The following is a 20,188-nucleotide window of genomic DNA, read 5'->3' on the forward strand; positions in this document are numbered from 1 at the left end:
TACTGTACTACTATTATGGCTTCCGGTAAACTTTTTTTGCAATATAATTTTGCAGGTTCGCTGATTACATAATGTTAAATAAAATGTCTGTTCATGTAGTTTTATATTTAAAAAAAAAAAAAAAAGTCTCAATCCTAAAATTCTAGGTGATGCAAAACTTTTAACATTGCTACATAGTTACAACCCAGGTTCCTGGAGAGCCCCAATCCTGCAGATTTTATCTGCAATGGCTAAAGATCTGGAACACATTTATCTTGACTAGTTAAGCCAATAACTGGTTCAGTTAAATAACCAAGAGCTCGGCTGAACCCAGAAGACGCTGCAGCTCTCCAACGCCAGGGAGGGACCCCCCCTGCTGTATAGTGATCTGTGTGTGTTTGTGCTTGCAGCTGTGGGACCTGCTGTATAAACTGCGTTTCGTGCTCACCTACATCGCACCCTGGCAGATCACCTGGGGCTCCGCCTTCCACGCCTTCGCCCAGCCTTTCGCTGTGCCCCGTATCCTTCACTGCCGTGTCCCACAGCGGGGGCGACAGACCCCCCTCCCTCTCCGAAACCGCTAGAACATCAAACACGTTTTAAAAAAAAAATAAAAAAAAAAAAATACTGGGAATCCCCTTTTTAGAAATGCTGAAAATAAAATGCGATGATGAACGTTTCTACCAGATGTAGTATTTCTAAATTCAGCATGATTGTTTTTATAGTCCTGGGTGAATGCTCCAATGTAGTATATAATAAATGACTACAATATTCACACAGCACTCATTGTATATAGAGGAGACTGAATCAGTGCTGAATATTAAATAACTTTACCCTGTATCGCTACTACAGTATAAACATTAAAGCACCATCTATTTCACATATTGCATATAAAAATAAATTGCTTTGTACAGTACCCCAGTTAGCACTCCTTTACAATTGTATTGCTGTTCGTTTGGTAAGAAAATAGTTTTGTATTGTACTTTTTGGGAGGCTTGTTCAAAGAACAGATCTAGTTGGATAACTTTTAAATGTGGAAAAAAGAAATACTAAAAGAAACTTAAATTCAGCGATAAGCAGTGTGGAGTAATGGTTAGGGCTCTGGACTCTTGACCGGAGGGTCGTGGGTTCAATCCCAGGTGGGGGACACTGCTGCTGTACCCTTGAGCAAGGTACTTTACCTAGATTGCTCCAGTAAAAACCCAACTGTGTAAATGGGTAATTGTATGTAAAAATAATGTAATATCTTGTAACAATTGTAAGTCACCATGGATAAGTCTTTGCAAGTTTCTTTTCAGCATTTCTAACTTCAGCATTGTTGATTTTGTAATATTTATGGATACAATAACAGCTAATTCGTCAGGGCAGTGTCGGTGTTTAATAAACGTTTTGAAAGGGACGACTCCTTGACTGCTTCTCTCCGAGACTCGGCCATGCTCTTCGTCCAGGCTGTGTTCTCCGCTCTCTTCTCCACTCCTCTCAACCCCCTGCTGGGCAGCGCTGTCTTCATCACCTCCTACACACGGCCCGTCAAGTTCTGGGAACGGGACTACAAGTGAGTGACAAGTGGGGTTTCGTATCGACCCATACTATACCTTTAGAAAGGATTGTAAAAGCCCAGTAATTTGTAATAAAGCATAGGGAAGCATTGTAAAGCACTGATAGGTCTGGTAAAGCATAGGGAAGCATTGTAAAGCACAGAGAGGTCTGGTAAAGCATAGGCAAGCATTGTAAAGCACAGAGAGGTATGGTAAAGCATAGGGAAGCATTGTAAAGCACAGAGAGGTCTGGTAAAGCATAGGGAAGCATTGTGAAGCACAGAGAGATCTGGTAAAGTATAGGAAGCATTGTAAAGCACTGATAGGTCTGGTAAAGCCTAGGAAGCATTGTAAATGACAGAGAGGTCTGGTAAAGCCTAGGAAGCATTGTAAAGCACAGAGAGGTCTGGTAAAGCACAGGGAAGCATTGTAAAGCACAGAGAGGTATTGTAAAGCATAGGCAAGCATTGTAAAGCACAGAGAGGTCTGGTAAAGCATAGGGAAGCATTGTAAAGCACAGAGAGGTATGGTAAAGCATTATAAAGCACAAAGGTATGGTAAAGCATAGCAAAGGGTAATCCAGCCCAGTGAAAGCATGCTAAAGCATAGGGAAGCATTGTAAAGCACAGAGATGTATAGTGAAGCATATTAAAAACAAAACCATGGTAAACTAACCCTTATAAAAGTTTGCCGTAGTAAAAGCATGTGGAACACGGGTTTGAGACTCTAGCCTCGCTGTCTTTCACACTGAATATTGAATGTAGTGTCAGTACGACAGGAAGATTCCCTTTGTTTTCATTCCTTGACTAGTCTCCCCTCTCCTCTCCTCCCCTCTGTCCTGCAGCACTAAGCGAGTGGATCACTCCAACACACGCCTGGCTACCCAGCTGGACAGGAACCCAGGTGGGGGAACAATTTCTGCAGTTTTGTGTTTCCTAGCCGCGGTTATTGGGAGCTCAAAAACCAGATTTTTATATAGACCCTGATGCTGATGTGGTACAGCCACCTCTAGCTATCTGTCTGTCTATAGGGCAGCATTGTGGAGTAGTGGTTAGGGCTGTGGACTCTTGACCGGAGGGTCGTGGGTTCAATCCCAGGTGGGGGACACTGCTGCTGTACCCTTGAGCAAGGTACTTTACCTAGATTGTTCCACTAAAAACTGTATAAATGGGTAACTGTATGTAAAATTAATGTGATATCTTGTAACAATTGTAAGTCGCCGTGGATAAGGGCATCTGCTAAGAAATAATAATAATAATAATAATAATAAAAAAATTTCAATGATCAGGGTCTCTGATTTTCATGAGATGATTATTGAGGTGATCTGAATGAAATCAGGATCGCACACAGTATCTGTGCAGACTTTCACTGCATAGACTCATGATCTCAATCTCTCTCTCTCTCTCTCTCTCTCTCTCTCTCTCTCTCTCTCTCTCTCTTCCCCCCATTTCCCTCTCCCCAGGTGCGGACGACAACAACCTGAACTCTATTTTCTACGAGCACCTGACCCGCTCCCTGCAGCACAGCCTGTGCGGAGACCTGCTGCTGGGGCGCTGGGGGAACTACAGCACGGGGGACTGCTTCATCCTGGCCTCGGACTACCTCAACGCACTGGTGCACATCATCGAGATCGGGAACGGACTGGTCACCTTCCAGCTCAGGGGCCTGGAGTTCAGAGGTGAGGGGTCAGGCAGGCAAGGGGGCCCGACCACAGAGGAAACACAATAAATATTGCAGCTAGTATTAACTGGAAGCATGTGTTGGTTTTATTTTTGGAATCGCTTATCCAGTTGTCGTGAAACTTTTTTATAGTTACTGAGAATATCGGATTTGGGGGGTGTCTGTCCGGACATCCGTCCAGCTTCAGTCACCCTTGCATCAGGGATGGTAGTAAGACTCCCATTGCATAGCAGTTTGATGCATTTTACTGTGAGTTTTAATAAGACACCCCTGAGTTGGCTTTTCAAGCTCATAGTAAAACCTGGAGTGGGTGAAACTGTTATGCAATAGGAGTATACGTGATTTAAAGTTTTTAAAATCTTAAAAGGAGTTTTACATAATTAACCTAAACCATTACTTTAAGTACAATACAGAAACCAGGACCAGGGAACACCATTGGAAATTAAGTATAGCTAGAGGAAGGAGACACTTCTTCACATAGAGAGTGGTGAGTCTATGGAATAGGCTATTTAGTCATGTTGAGGCAGAAACACTTGGATCCATTCACTCTTTAAGGTACAAGGGACCCCACAAATACAAATTATGCCAACTTTCTTAATTCTTTCTGTGAGGTGCATAAAATAGGGTTTAAGGTTTACAGATGGCCTCCTCTCGTCCTTAAATTTTGTTTCCTGCTAATAACAAAGAACGGGACTGTTATTATTAGTTAGTCATTTAGCAGATGCTTTTTATCCATAGCGACTTAGAGACTAGGGGGTGAACTATGCATCATCAACAACTGCTGCTGCAGAGTCACTTGCAATAGGACCTCGTTTGTTCTACATCTCATCCGAAGGACGGAGCACAAGGAGGTGAAGCAACTTCAGGGTCACGCACAGTGAGTTGGTGGCTGAGCCGGGATTTGAACCTCCTGGTATCAAGCCCTTTTCTTTTAACCAGTGGACCACCCAGCCCTGTGTGTGTGCGTGCGTGCGTGCGTGCGTGCGTGCCTACCTCGGTGTCCGATTCCTTTGCTATGTCCCCCCCTGACCCGGGCGTCCTGTCTCCAGGTACATACTGCCAGCAGCGGGAGGTGGAGGCGATCACGGAGGGAGTGGAGGAGGACGAGGGTTGCTGCTGCTGTGAGCCGGGGCACCTCCCCCACATGCTGTCCTTCAACGCAGCCTTCGGGCAGCGCTGGCTGGCCTGGGAGGTGGCTGCTACCAAGTACGTGCTGGAGGGCTACAGCATCAGCGACAACAACGCAGCTTCCATGCTGCAGGTGTTCGACCTGCGCAAGATTCTCATCACGTACTACGTCAAGGTCAGAGAGATTCCTCTATAGATACACGTGTGTGTGTGTGTGTGTGTGTGTGTGTGTGCAGACCACAGGGATGAGAATAAAACTCCCGTTTTCATAGTGGTTTGATCCAATCCTTGTTTTGCAGTGAGTTTTAATGAGACGCACCCAAGTTTGTTACCTATGCACGCTGTGGCTAATCAAGCTTGTAGTAAAACCTGGAATGGGTGAAATCACTATGCAATGGGAGTTTTATTTCTTTCCCTAATGAAGTACGTTATGATTCACAAGTACCCAGTCTAACAAATAAGACTCCCATTGCATAAGTGTGTGATCCATTCCTGGTTTTACTATGAGTGTCTAATAATAAGACAGACCTGAGCTTGTTACCGATCCAGTGTGGATAAGCTCGTAGTAAATTGGTGAAACCGCTATGCATCAGTCAGTGTCTCTCTTTCTGGTTTTCCTACCCGACTGACTAATTCCTCTGCAAATCTTTTTAGCTGTAGCACTTCTTAGAGGTACTGCTTCTGCATACCTGGCCATGTAATCACTTCTAAATCAAAATGTACTTGTTACCCATGGAGCTGCATGTTAACTCGTGCCTGTTGGTTATTGAGCGCTTTTTATTGAACTGCATGTCCGTTGCAGAGTATAATCTACTACGTGACTCGCTCGCCCAAGCTGGAGGAGTGGCTGGCCAACGAGACAATAGCGGAGGCGCTCCGCCCTTGCAGCGTCCCCGGCTATGCCGACAGCGACCCGACCTTTAACCTCAACATCGACGAGGACTACGACCAACGCCTGGCCGGCATCACTCCCAACGCCTTCTGCAGCTTCTACCTGGACTGGATCCAGTACTGCAACAGCCGACGGCAGGAGGTGAGGAGAGGGTCTGCGTTGGGGGGGGGGGGGGTCTTTCTTCACAATCATGTGATTAGTTGACTTCCAGTGATGAGATGAGATGCTGCCCCCAAGTGTAAAGTAAAAAAATAAATTGTAGGGGTGTAAATGACACCCCACCCCCATTGCATAGCAGTTTAATCCATTCCTAGTTTTACTATGAGCTCCTTGCCTGTAAGCGCTAATCAAGCTCGTAGTAAAACCTGGAATGGATGACACTGCTGTGCGTTAGGAGTCTTGTTTCCATCCCTGAATTAAAATAGCTTTTAAAGATACCCTGAACCAATTAAACTAATAATAGACCTTTTACTAATGTTCTCGGCTCCTAAAAAGTTGCAGATTTCAAGTTACTTTTACAATTTTATAGTTGACTTGAAATCTCCAACTATAAAGTATTTGATTGATGTGTGCGTGTGTGTCTTTCAGCCTGTGAATGTCGAGCGAGACTCCCCCATGGTCACCCTGTGTTTCGGACTCTGTGTTCTGGGACGGAGAGCTCTGGGGACGGCCTCACACAGCATGTCAGCCAGGTTAGTTTATTTCATCCTCCATCCTTCGGATGAGACGTAAAACCGAGTTCCTATTGCAAGTGACTCTGCAGCAGCAGCAGCAGTTGTTGCTGAGTCATAGTTCACCCCCTAGTCTCTAAGTCGCTTTGGATAAAAGCGTCTGCTGAATGACTCATTCATAGTAATGTGGGGGTATCACGATTCATCCTGTATCGATTTCTGTATAGTATCGTGATAGAAGCATGTATTGCGATACAAGAGCAAAAGCACATCGCAGCTTGTTGTAGTTCAGCAGATGGCCATTGAATGAAGAATACATTTGTTTTATGATTGTCTTTTTAACCAAATTCAAATCCTTTTTTTTTTTTTTTGCATCATGCAAGTAGCCCATCTGGATCTATGATAAAACATGTAAAGAAAGTATCACGATTCATCAATCAATCAATCAATCTGTCAAATTATTTTTTATATTGTGCCTTTCATAGCAATATTAAAGCACAATAAAAAACAAACAAATTAAAAGGCCTGTTAAACTCGACCGATAGTACAATAGTAGTGGAAGTATTAGATGCACAATGAATTGGTACACCTCTGCTTAGTGGTGAGTAATGTGCATAGGTCTGTGCGCTCCCTAATGTCTGTCTGTCTGTCACAACAGTCTGGAGCCCTTCCTGTACGGGCTGCACGCTCTCTTTAAGGGGGATTTCAGGATCACGTCCCCCAGAGACGAGTGGGTCTTTGCGGACATGGATCTGTTGCACAGAGTGGTGGCTCCTGGAGTCCGGATGTCCCTCAAACTCCACCAGGTAGGCTGTCTGTCCTGTAAGCGCCGTGGTCATTTTGAAGCAGCCTTGTAATTGCATGCAGCGTGAAGTGAATACAATAACACATGGATTGTGCAGCTGTGTGTAACTAACTTGCTCCTGCCTTCCTCCTGGGACGCCCTTGTAGCTGTTTGTAGCTCCTACAGCTTTTCCAGTAAACAAAATTTAAATCAATAAATCCCTGCTCCTCTTTACCTTATCTGTGTTTTGAATCATTGGTTGAATTATTGTTTTCATGGCTACTTTGTATACATCTGTATGTGGCATGTCTAATGCAGGGCTGGAAATAAGACTCCTATTGCAAAGCAGTTTCACCAATCCCAGGTTTTTACTGCTACGAGCTTGATTAGCCAAAGTATACAGGTAACAAGCTCAGGTGGGTCTTATCAAGCTCACTGTAAAGCCAGGAATGGATCAAACTGATGTGGAATGGGAGTCTTGTTTCCATCCCTGTAATAAAACCCCTGCTCCTCTTCCTCCCCCCCCCCCCCCTCCCCAGGACCACTTCACCTCCCCGGATGAGTTTGAGGACCCCGTGGTCCTGTACGATGCCATCACCTCCAACGAGGAGAAGATGCTGATCTCTCACGAGGGCGACCCCGTGTGGCGCAGCGCCATCCTGACCAACACGCCCTCCCTGCTGGCGCTGCGGCACGTCATGGACGATGGCAGCGACGAGTACAAGATCATCATGCTGAACAAGAGGTTCCTCAGCTTCAGGGTCATCAAGGTACTTCATACGCTCCTCCTAGAGTTTATAGGTCACGGTGAATTCATGACGACTCCTACGATTCATAGTTACAGGAGGTCCCTCAGGGTCACAGCCTTTCAATACAGTACAGTCCACACACGCTCATCATGCAGAGCAAGAGGTTCCTCAGCTTCAGGGTCATCAAGGTACTTCATACACGCCTCCCAGAGTCCAGACAAGATCACTGTCCTTCATAATGACTCCTGTAGTTCATGGAGGCACAAGAGGTTCCTCAGGGTCACAGCCCTCCTGATGTACTCATGCGGAGTCAAAGGTCATCATGCTCAAAAAGAGGTTCCTCAGATGGAGTCATGGAGGTGTTTAATACACTGCTCCCCTGTCCTTCTCGACTGCCCTCCAAAAACTCGGTTAACAATCCTGGGTAGAAGGACCCCTGAATGATGCTGGATTGACTCTCTCTCTCTCTCCCCCCCCCTCCCCCGTCTCTCAGGTGAATCGGGAGTGCGTGCGTGGGCTGTGGGCGGGGCAGCAGCAGGAGCTGGTCTTCCTGAGGAACCGGAACCCGGAGCGGGGCAGCATCCAGAACGCCAAGCAGGCGCTGCGCAACATGATCAACTCGTCCTGCGACCAGCCCATCGGGTACCCCATCTACGTGTCCCCCCTCACCACCTCCTACGCGGGGGCCCACGCCCAGCTGCGCTCCGTCTGGGGGGGTCCCATCAGCCTTAAGAACATCTCCGACTGGTTCATCAGCAGCTGGAGCAGGTGAGGCACCACACACACACCCCTAGAAACCAAACACCCTGGTTTTATATATGCGTAATAGTGATGCTAATTTAATTGAGTGTATTTCTGAAACCCAGAACTGGGTCAGGGATACAGATTTGAAGAATCGTCCATTGTGTGAAGGGTCCGCTGTTTTTCTATGCTTTGTGCTTATTAGACAATGTAAACATGTTGTATAAAAAACCTCCAGTTTTTATATTTTGCTGATGACTTCTCTTCCCCTTTTATCTCTCTCTCTCTCTCTCTCTCTCTCTCTCTCTCTCTCTCTCTCTCTCTCTCTCTCTCTCTCTCAGGTTACAGAAGGGTTGCGGGGCAGGTTGTAACAGCGGAGGGAACATCGAGGACTCTGACTGCGGAGGGGGCTCCTCATCAATCACCAACAACCCCCCCAGCCACTCCACGCAGAGCATGGGACCCCCCAGCACACACCCCCCGCCCGTCAGCACCACGCAGCCCCCCCCAGGTACCCCCCCACCACCCCAGCCACTCCACGCAGAACACAGCCTTCTGATTCATGCACTTTCGGAGATGGAAATAAGACTCCCATTGCAAAGTGGTTTGCTCCATTCCTGGTTTTATTAGGAGTTTAATCAGACACACCTGAGCTTGTTACCTATACGCTGTGGCTAACCAAGCTGGTATTAAAACCTGGAAGGGGTGAAAAATATTTTTTGCTGTATAGTGTTGGGACTATTGCATGTTAAAACCAAAATGTATCGGAAGTAAAGTGGAAATACACAAGGAGATGGATTGAAATACTGGTCTGTAGTGTAAATACAGAAGTATTTTAAGTTACCAATGTGAAGGTAAAACTAGTAATAGACGAAAGATTTTGGCTTGACGAAACATTTGTCTTATAGGAACACTGAAAAAATATAGGAAAATAGTCAACCTTGATTAACACTAAACGTCTGTCTGTCTCTGTGTGTGTGTCTCTCCTTTTTCTCTCTCTTCATTCTCTTTCTCTCGCGCTCTCTCTCTCTCTCTCTCTAGGCAATGAATCTAGCTTGCCTCTGGGCCAGGTCTGGACGATCCGACCCCAGCCTTTACCGCTGTCCCTGCTCAGCCAATCGGAAGGCAGACGAGAAGGCGGTATCGGCCCCTCCCTCCAGGGTCTCCTGGGACCACGTCTGTCCAGCTCTCAGCTGTCCTTCAGCAGCACGTCCTCTCCCCTGCCGGTGGCTGATCGCTTCTCTGCAGGCAGTGCTGCGGATGCCCCCGGGCCGCCCCCTCCTCAGCGAGGACCCCACCGCTCGGGCCTTGGCTTGGGCCTGGGCCTGGGCCTGGGCTGCACCTCCAGCCTCGCGTACGACGGTCTGTACGGGAAGTGGAGCCTCCCTGGCAGGAAGGGCTTCGCTGGGCTGCCTGTGGGGGACAGGGACAGGGAGGGGGATAATTCGGGGACACAGTCCAGCAGCATTGGCACTGGGGTCGGGACACCAGCAAGGGCCACTGGGACTCGGAACCAGGTGAGAGCAGGATCGAGACCATCCTTTCACGTTTAAAAAATAAAAACAGTTTTTCGTTAAGTATATGGAAAACTACAAAGCGGTGTGCAATTCAATATGTCGTCTCTTTTAGTTTTAGCAAGTGATATTTTCAGAATCATATCGTTCTGAATTTATTTTCAACAGAAGTAGTATTTTTAGTACTGTACCAACAAAACCAATACGTTTACATCTAAATGGAAGCCTACTTATTTTAAAACGCAGTCCTTTCAGCTATGTATTTTTGACATTTGTATCTTTTTTGTGTTCCCTGAAAAACGGACAAGGGTTGGAACGGGCCAAAATGAAATAATCAGATTTGAGTCACACGCGTTTAACCGTCACTGAAGTCCAAATTTTATAGGGTCGGATATGTGAGTGCTGACTGTATATCACTTCTGTCTGTCTCTCTCTCTCTCCTTTTCAGAACGCTTCTCTCCCCATTTCCTCCGATCTCAGCCAGGTGCCTGAGCTAGGTGGGGCCCCTATCACCTCTACACAGCCCAGCGAGGCCACTCCCCTGGCCCTGGGGGACCCCCTGACCCCACGGGAGACCCCCAAAGAGGACCCAGTAGAGCTCTCCTTACTGGAGCACCAACACTGAACTGCAGGGACACTGGAAACCACAGCTAAACTGGAACAAAAAAAAAAAACTAAGCCAGCCATCCAGCCTCCATGCAGAGAGTGGCACTACCAAGCAGGCTTGAGAGTCGAATCATATTGCTGACCAGGAAAGCCTGTCCTCACTCTTCTGACTTTACTGGAATACCACGTTGCAAGGCACGGGGAGATCTGGGAGAGAGACTGGATTAACGCAGCCGAACGTGGAGATTCCCGTAGCTACAGGAGGTTTGGCGGTTGGCTATAGCAGTACCAAAGCCTGGCTCTGGGATTTTACCAGCAAGCCAACTGGTGGAGTACTGGGAGAGAGAAGTACTGTAATCCTGTGTGTTTTATTTATTGCTGTCTACTTTGTGCTGTGCAAAGGGAAACGTGTGGTTGACCCATTTGTCTTTTTGATAAGGGTAACTAGCAGGCGAAGTCTGATGCCCTCCTTCCTTCCTGTCCCAAAGCAAGAGAAAACTGAGCTGTTCTGGAGCATACAAGGGAAGAGAGAGCTTGGTTTTATCCAGAGCAGACCTAGAACTGGCGCCACAATCGATATCGGTGAAGCAAGAGTTCTGTACAGAAATGTCTGTCCTGATCTTCGAGATTGGATTTATAATAGTTGCTGCACAGGATGTGCTGCGTCACCAAAGGGTAGAATTTTTTTTTGTTTTGTTTTTAGGACAAAATAAAACGGGACTAGGCAAAAGTACGGACTGCATGCCTCGCCACTCCCAAACGGAACGTCCCCTAGATTTTCCCCCCGATTACAGCCTCGCTCTCTTTCTAACACAGCTCTTCCTCCTTCATCTCCAAGTTTATTTGAACTGTTTGCTTTTTTTTTTTTTCTCTCTGGAGAGGCATTGAGGTTGAGGAACCTTTTTGTAGTGCTACTACTATCTCCAGCGTTGTAGCTGGAAGCCGAGGAAAAACTAACAAGCATCAAATGTAAAAAAAATATATATATATATTTATTTGGTGGCTAGACTAATCAAGGGATGGGTGTTTTGTTATATAATTTTTTTTTTTAAATACTAAGTTAGAATTATTTTATGGGGGGGTGGGAGGTTGTCATCTACACGCGCTTTACAATTTAAATTTCCGTGGCTTGTAACGATCACCCTGCACCCAGTCCTGGGTTTCAGGGCCCGGTTCAGTCTATCGAAGGTGTTGAACAAATCTTTCTTTCCCTTTTTAAAATGATCCGGTGAGCTCAGCAATTGGACCCCCTGCTAAATCAATGTGCCGATTAAAGTTTTTTAAATGTGTTGTGTTTTTTTTTTTTTTTTTCTGCACATGTTGTGTTTTTTTTATCGCATATTAATTTTATAGAATTGCATTTTGCGCTTTGTAGTTTTCCATATACTAAACAAAAAAACTGACCAATTGAAAAATTGACATTTTGAAATCTAACATGAAATACTACTATTCTGGCTTCCAGTAGACCTTTTGCGACATGATTTGGTAGTTTCTTTGATTTACGTTAAGTAACATTTGTAAATTATGTTCATCATGTAATGTGTGTTTTTTTTCAATTGTCTTAATCCTAAAATTCTTGGTGATGCAAAACCTTTGGCCATAGCTGTCGATCAGCACTGGTTGCTCATTAAAACACCCTTGTTAAGCCACAGATACGAAGCCATGTATTGCACTACAAGCGCACTAAATAAGATTCCATATCGCTGTAAAGCTACTGTGTTAACCATATTGATCGGTCTTTCAATAATCGAAAAACAAGACAGTGTGCTAAGAGTCTGTGTGGTCATCTTTCTGACTAGGCTTGTCAAAAACACTAAACTGATTTCACAGTATATATTCTCTCATATCAGAAAGGCATATCGGAGACACACTCTGACTGCTCCTATTAGATCCAATCATTTATCTACAAGTGTCCCATCTGATTGTGACTAAACTGGTCCCGGGTTGTGATTGGTCGCCTCTGGTTTAGCATTTTAGTTGTGTGTTTTTTTTCTAGATCTAATAACCAAGTAGATGCAAGGCAAGTTGGAATCACTTTTTCTCCGAACCTGGCTTGATTGTTCTGTCACATATCACAAATTGCTCGTCTTTCTTGTGTTGATAATACTGTGGGTTAAAGGGGGGGGGGGTTCTAGTATCACGTCACCCTGCCCTGTGTTGTCTAGAAGAATCACTGCTCTGTAAATGTGTTTAAAATGAAAGACGAACTGTCTGTCATTGGTTTTTCTTTTTTTTTTTGGCGGGGGGAGGGGGGGGGCGTGTCAAACAGACGTTGTTGTATTATATTGCACACTGTATATATAAAAAAAAAAATACAATAAAAAATGCTTTTTTTTCTAAAGGGATTGTAATTTAAAATCAAGAATCATGTACAGGTTTTTAAAGAAGTGACTTTTTTTTTTTAATTAAAGATTCTTTGTGTAATTTTCTTGTTTTGATTTTTTTTTTTCTTTTTTTTAAAACCGTGCTCCATTCTGACCAGAAAATGTAAGGAAAAAAAAAAAAAAGGTTTTAAATGCTATTTAAAAGCTGTAGCTATTAAACACTCAACAGCAGTGAATTTAGGGACTTTTTTGACCTGAAAAAAAGAAACAAGGACCAGGGGTCACAAATGGAGATTAGATAAAGGGGCATTCAGAACAGAAAATAGGAGGCACTTTTTTTACACAGAGAATTGTGAGGGTCTGGAACCAACTCCCCAGTAATGTTGTTGAAGCTGACACCCTGGGATCCTTCAAGAAGCTGCTTGATGAGATTCTGGGATCAATAAGCTGCTAACAACCAAACGAGCAAGATGGGCCGAATGGCCTCCTCTCGTTTTGTGAACTTTCTTATGTTCTTATACTAAAGAACATTTAAAAAAAAAAAAAAAAAAAAAAAAAGACTAATAGTCAAAACTTTGTCATTGAATGAAGTTTCAGTATTTCTAAACTGTGTGTGTCTTAGTCTATTTTAATGATCTATACCAGGGCTGCCCAACTCCGGTCCTGGGGGGGACCCCTTGTGTCTCCTGGTTTTCATTCCAACCGAGCCCTCAAGTTACTTAACCAGACCCTTCATTGAACTGATCATTTGCTTAATTAGACCTTTGTAATTGTTTACAGCTCAAACAGATTTCGAGTTAGCTGTAACATTTTAGAAGTAACTTGAACTCTGCAACTCTTTAGAAGCTGAGAACAGTTAAAAAGTTCCAATTAAGCAAATGGTCAGTTCAATGAAGGGTCTAGTTAAGTAACTGAGAGCTCAGTTGGAATGAAAACCAGGAGACGCAGGACTGGGGTTGGAAACCACTGATCTAGACCCCCATGGCCTGTTATATTCATGCATGTGTCTCTGCGTGCAAATCGTAAGGTGCTTTACAATACTAGCCTATTTCTGATGCCCCACACCATTTCACAGGCAATCTTATTATAAAAAATACCACCTACTAAAAGTTAAATGAAACCAATATGTTGTACGATGTAAAAATCACTCTATCCGTCTGTAGTAATTTAGCGTTCCAGAGAGAGAGACAGCGGCCACAGCGCTGATTCAGGTATGGTGTGCTATTGTACTGTACTGAAGAGAGAGGCGAGGGCTGGACGCGAACCGCAAACCATACGACCCAGCATCTTCGCATTCAGCCAAAGAGCCGGCTCTGTGGGCGAGAGGTCGGTATTATTAACTCATCAGCCGCTAGGAGGAGATTAATTATATTAAGTTTGTCTTTGAACCGTATGGTTTGCGGTTCGCGTCCAGCAATTGCCTTCACCATTCAAGTCATTGCGCGATGAAGCGTATAATCAAGTCTATGAGCGAATAATGCGTCTTTGTGACACGGCGTTTCACGCGTGTGCCGGTTGCTAGATGATGTCTGTCTCACCCCGTCCGTGGCCATGCGGCTGTCAAGTCCTGTCGCAGAGTAGTTTTCAACTGGCGAATCAAAGTTTATTATGTGGGAACCGCACCGCCAGTCCGTGCTCAGAAACAGTTTTTGGACAACACTGCCCGACCGGGCTAACTGGACCCCGCGGACACCTCGCCGGGACATCCCGGCGCGGGTTAAAGCCGATTACCAGCCCTTACAGGAGCGGCACCTGTCCGTGCTGCTGCCCAAACAAAAGGTAAGGACTCCCATATCGGTAAGTCTACGCGTTAAAACCGGATGCGCCTAAAATTGCTTTATTAAAATTGTATAAAGCATAGGTTAGCATTGTAAAACCCAGAGGTGTATAGTAAAACATATTGCTATAACAATATGTTTTACCATACACCTCTGGGTTTATATATGTGTTTATATATAAGGTAAACTATGTTAACCATGAGAAAAGCATAGGCTAGCAAACTGACCTTGTAAATGTACCGTGCGGAACTTTTATAAGAGCGCCACCTACTGTTTGAAGAAAGGAGTCGTCAGCTTCCATCGCGACATGGCTTGCTCATGAACATTATTTGTTTATTTAGCAGACGCCTTTATCCAAGGCGACTTACAGAGACTAGGGTGTGTGAACTATGCATCATCTGCAGAGTCACTTACAGCTACGTCTCACCCGAAAGACGGAGCACAAGGAGGTGAAGTGACTTGCTCAGGGTCACACAATGAGTCAGTGGCTGAGGTGGGATTTGAACCAGGGACCTCCTGGTTACAAGACCTTTTCTTTAACCACTGAACCACACAGCCTCTGGACTACACATTTTAAAAGGACTAGGAGACGGTTGTCTATTCAGGGATAGCAGGGTATTTAGAAAGTAAAGGGTCTTAGTGAGGAAACCTGGGCAATACAATCCCAGTCCTAGTTCTGTACGTTACTGGTTGCTTCTAAACTTCTGACCGTAGTGTATTTTAGCGTAGCCGCGCACTCGCTCTCTCTTCACAGACAAAGCCGCCCCGGCCTCCGCCACCCTGGTCTGATGTGAGCAAAGCAGTCAGTCTGGTGATCGAGAGACTGGGCAGCCGTGACCAGGAGGTCTATAAATTACAGAGTCAAGGTCCAGGGTGAGTGAGTGAGTGTGTGTTTGTTGTGTACAGCTCTGGCCAAAAGTTTTGCATCACCCTACAGAATTAACTCATTTTGCTTCATGAAGTCGAATGAAACCTGCTGAATAAAGTTACGTTTACATCTTGAATTACACACCGCTGTGTAGTTTTCCATGATACTTAACGAAAAACTGACACAAATTGAAAAATGTGACAGCTCGAAATCTATAATATAATACTGTACTGCTATTATGGCTTCCGGTAGACTTTTTTTGCGCTATGATTTTGTACTTTCTTTGATTACATGATGTTGAATAAAAGATTAAAATTATGGTTCTAGGTGATGCAGAACATTTGGCCATAGCTGTACAAACATGAGGCCAGTTATACACAGATATAAACCCTTTACAAACCAAAAAAAAAAAACATGTTTGTTATACAACTAAATAAAGTCGTTTTACTAGCATTTCCTGTTTTGAAAACAAATACATATTTTACGCATCTTGCTCGTTTTATTGCCTTCCCGACTTTTTCATGCAAATGGAAAATACACTAAAATAAATTAGAACCGTCGTCATTACTGCGGATATCCGCAAGGGGGCAGCAATTTCACCCTATTCTGCATCTTAACCCCATACTGTAGCGCGCCTGTATTGCAGTGGCTACTCCCCCCTCCCCACCCCTTATCAAATTTTTCGCACGTTTTTATGTACTTCTCGTAGTTTGTCACAGTTCACTATGGTTGCACATATGTCTTTACTATACTAGCTCAAAGCCAAGTAAAAGGCAGATTTAAAATGATAAGAACTCAATATGGGAGCACCAACAAATATATATGGTGGCTTTCACGCCATTTGATTGGCTCTTGTAATGCTGAAATTTGCATATCCCGATTACCCGTAATTCTATACTTACAGTTATAATCCTATAGTTAAAGCTAGTTGCTTAAAAATTAAAAAATACATTTGGTGTCTGTTGTTTGTTGCAGCAGGACAGCCAAGAAAGCTTGGGAGGACTCTGTCCCACAGCGGGGACAGACAGCCGAGACGTCCGCTCAGAATGGCAGCTCAGCTGAGGACCCTCTCAGGGAATTGGACCAAAGTGGGGTCTCCCCTTTCCACTGGATCTGGGAGGACTTCTCAGTGGACGAGTACGTCCCTAAAACCAAGAGCCCCCAGGAATCTGAAGACGAGAGGCCCCCGGGGGACGTCCCCCGGAAGGTGAAGAGAAAGAGGCGTCCCAAACGCAAGAAGAATTTCACCACCCCAAAACCGTTCCAGATGACCCTGAAGGATGAACAACGGGAGAGGGAGAGGAAATGGGAGCGGCCAGCTCTTCAGCCGACGCAGAGCGAACCGGAAATAAGCAGCGGGATCATCCGCGCCAATCCCATGCCGCGCAGCACGACCGTGCCGCTGTACCAGAGACTGCTGGAGGAATCACAGCATCGCAGGACAGCCCAGCGGCAGGAGAGGAGAGACTTTCTGCTCAGGACCCAGAAGCCTTTCACCTTTGCAGAGAGGGAGGAACCAAGGAGGGACCGTGAAGGAGAAGAAGAGATCCCAGAGCAAAGCCGACACCACCGTCGCCGCCGGTCCATGAAAGAGATCTTGGAGAAATCCTCCCAACTCTCCTCCGCCAGGCCCCTGCAGCGCTCCGAATCGGAATTCTGGGACCCGGACGTGACGTTCCGGCCGCACATCCAAGAGAATGTCCCGGATTTCCCGAGGCTGCACCGGAAGTTCCAGGAGAAGCTGGACGAGGTCCGATTGGAGAAAGCCCCCACCGTCCCCCGCCCGTTTCGGCTCCACGTCACCCGCTCCACCAGGGAGAGGATCCTGGAGGGACTGCGGCAGGACAGGGAGCGGGAGAGGCGGGAGAGGCAGAGGCGGGATCGCCGGAGCGGGAAGAAGGAACCGGAGAGCCGGAAAGTGACCTGGGACCTTCCCGTGAGGCTAACCAGGTCCGCACTGCTGAGAGACACCATCATAAGGTAAAACTAACATTAACGACTTCTCTATCATTGTCATGTTACCAATATCATATCACAGCCGTTTCATTGATACAGCACCCCAGAGTGCTTTACAAAATCAACAGCAAGCCAAAAGAGCTCCAAACTGCTCGCTAACGAAATACCAAATCAGAGAGATTATTATTATTATTATTATTATTATTATTATTATTATTATTACTGCTAATTAGTCATTTAGCAGGCGCTTTTATCAAAAGTGACTTAGAGACTAGCTGCTGAGTCACTTCCAATAGGACCTTGTTTTGTTTTACGTCTCATCCAAAGGACGGAGCACAAGGAGGTTCAGTGACTTGCTCAGGGTCTCACACACACACACACACAGGGAGTCAGTGGCTGAGCCGGGATTTGAACCTCCTGGTATCAAGACCCCTTTTCTTTAACCACTGGACCAGCAAGCCTCTTATAGATATGATTTCAGCTTAGATTTAAAAATCCTGACAGACTCCGCATTCCGGATATAGCTTTGGAAGTGAGTTCCCAAGTGAAGGAGCTCCAGCTGAAAGCCCTTGAGTCGCAGGTTTTCAATCGAGATCTTGGAAAAACCAAGAAGCCATAAAAGCATCATAAAATCATGCGAAGGGCGTGATTGTGGTGTTATAATCATCGTAATCAAAATAAACTTCAATTCAATGACACACATTTCGACTAGAAGCCTCTTTAGAAGACATTGGAAAAAGACTCCAGTCGAATAGTTTGTCATCGAAATATATCAAGTTTAGTTCAGCATTTCAAAATTAGGCACAAGAGCGTGTTGTAATAGTCACGGGCGACTATCCTTTTAAACAGTTACTAGATATTCAGAAGATCAGGCTGCTTTTTATATCTGGGGTTGAAACTAGCTTCAACAGCAGGGTTGAAGTTGAGATGAACGCCTCTTTCTTGGCGAACAAATACCGTCTAAAACTGGCTGATTTCACGGTGTCTCCACAGGCAGAGGCTGGAGGACTGGGAGGACTGGCAGAGGGCGCAGAGGGAGTGGCGGCACTGGGAGAGAGAAAGGCTGGAGCCCATGCAGAAGAGAGTGGCTTCGGAGGTCTGTGCCAGCCAGCCCAGAGACTCCCTCACACTGGCCTGCCAGAGGAAACGAGAGCGCTACAGGTCTCCTCCTCCGTCCGCGTTTCTATTGGAGCCCAGATTGGCGTGGTGGGCGGGGGAGGTTCAGAGTTCTGTATCATTGGTTCGTTGAGATGGTGTTCATCCCAGGACTAGGTTAAGGTGTTGCCAGCTTTCTCTTTACCTTGCTGGGACATCTCCTGGTGGTGTCCTCTCCAGGTTTAATGCTACGAGATAATGAAATACTTCAGAGTCTGGACGGAGGTTTAATTGCTTTGATTCAGAACTGGGTTGGAAGCAGGAGTGGAAGAGAGCCCTGCTTGTAACCAGTCATCTCTCCCCAGGGAACAGGAGCGTGTGCGGAGCAGGGAGTACTCAGCTGAGCTGTCCGAGATCCAGGAGCGGGTGAACAGCCGCCCCCTTCTGCTTGAGGGGGTTACGCAGGTGGGGTCACCATCGTCATCCTCAAAACCATTTAGGGCTCTAAAAAACCCAACTTAAAATTTTAAAAACAAATAAGGAACAATAATTACAAGCTGGTAAATTCAGTGTCCTGCATTGTTCGATATCTGGTTTGGTCATTTTATTGGGAGTGTGTTTTTTTTTCTTCTTTCTGCAAAAAATAAATGTGGTCGTGACAATTTGCAGAAAAATGCTTTGAATATAGACTATAGCCCTTGGTGTCTATTGAAGAAGGTTGTTGTGTGTGTAGAAGGAGGCTTGCTGGTCTAGTGGTTAAAGAAAAGGGGCTTGATACCAGGAGGTTCAAATCCCGGCTCAGCCACTGACTCCCTGTGTGTGTGTGTGTGTGACCCTGAGCAAGTCACTGAACCTCCTTGTGCTCCTTCCTTCGGATGAGACGTGAAACAAATGAGGTCCTATAGGAAGTGACTCTGCAGCAGCAGTTGTTGATGAAGCATAGTTCACCCCCTAGTCTCTGTAAGTCACTTTGGATAAAAGTGTCTGCTAAATGATCAATCAATCCTATGTTGAATTGATATAGTGTGCACATGCCCATTCTTCCCTGTGTATTGAATCCTATGTTGAGTTGATATAGTGTGCACATGCCCATTCTTCCCTGTGTATTGAATCCTATGTTGAGTTGATATAGTGTGCACATGCCCATTCTTCCCTGTGTATTGAATCCTATGTTGAGTTGATATAGTGTGCACATGCCCATTCTTCCCTGTGTATTGAATCCTATGTTGAATTGATATAGTGTGCACATGCCCATTCTTCCCTGTGTATTGAATCCTATGTTGAATTGATATAGTGTGCACATGCCCATTCTTCCCTGTGTATTGAATCCTATGTTGAATTGATATAGTGTGCACATGCCCATTCTTCCCTGTGTATTGAATCCTATGTTGAATTGATATAGTGTGCACATGCCCATTCTTCCCTGTGTATTGAATCCTATGTTGAATTGATATAGTGTGCACATGCCCATTCTTCCCTGTGTATTGAATCCTATGTTGAATTGATATAGTGTGCATATGCCCATTCTTCCCTGTGTATTGAATCCTATGTTGAATTGATATAGTGTGCACATGCCCATTCTTCCCTGTGTATTGAATCCTATGTTGAATTGATATAGTGTGCACATGCCCATTCTTCCCTGTGTATTGAATCCTATGTTGAATTGATATAGTGTGCACATGCCCATTCTTCCCTGTGTATTGAATCCTATGTTGAATTGATATAGTGTGCACATGCCCATTCTTCCCTGTGTATTGAATCCTATGTTGAATTGATATAGTGTGCACATGCCCATTCTTCCCTGTGTATTGAATCCTATGTTGGTCCACCTTTTTAAGGTCTTTTCTTCAGTGTTCTGCCCTTCCGATTCTTGTTTGTTTTGCTT

General features: G+C 45.2%; 1 protein-coding gene across 2 annotated transcripts in view; it reads left to right on the forward strand.

Moving 5' to 3' along the window:
* The window catches only part of LOC117967863 (pecanex-like protein 3), a 29,279-nt gene extending 18,130 nt beyond the window's left edge, over positions 1–11,149 (forward strand). For both annotated transcript variants that reach the window (XM_059016018.1, XM_059016019.1), the window contains exons 23-35: positions 390–498; positions 1,405–1,534; positions 2,362–2,420; positions 2,980–3,195; positions 4,247–4,500; positions 5,128–5,358; positions 5,806–5,909; positions 6,547–6,694; positions 7,212–7,442; positions 7,915–8,189; positions 8,504–8,673; positions 9,204–9,679; positions 10,125–11,149. In XM_059016018.1, the coding sequence (XP_058872001.1) occupies positions 390–498; positions 1,405–1,534; positions 2,362–2,420; positions 2,980–3,195; positions 4,247–4,500; positions 5,128–5,358; positions 5,806–5,909; positions 6,547–6,694; positions 7,212–7,442; positions 7,915–8,189; positions 8,504–8,673; positions 9,204–9,679; positions 10,125–10,301 (2,580 nt within the window). In that variant the 3' untranslated portion in view covers positions 10,302–11,149. The remainder of the gene's footprint in view (positions 1–389; positions 499–1,404; positions 1,535–2,361; positions 2,421–2,979; positions 3,196–4,246; positions 4,501–5,127; positions 5,359–5,805; positions 5,910–6,546; positions 6,695–7,211; positions 7,443–7,914; positions 8,190–8,503; positions 8,674–9,203; positions 9,680–10,124) is intronic.
* The last annotated feature ends 9,039 nt before the right edge of the window (positions 11,150–20,188 follow it).

This window comes from Acipenser ruthenus, chromosome 51, assembly GCF_902713425.1.
Source record: "Acipenser ruthenus chromosome 51, fAciRut3.2 maternal haplotype, whole genome shotgun sequence".
Classification (NCBI taxonomy): Eukaryota; Metazoa; Chordata; class Actinopteri; order Acipenseriformes; family Acipenseridae; genus Acipenser; species Acipenser ruthenus.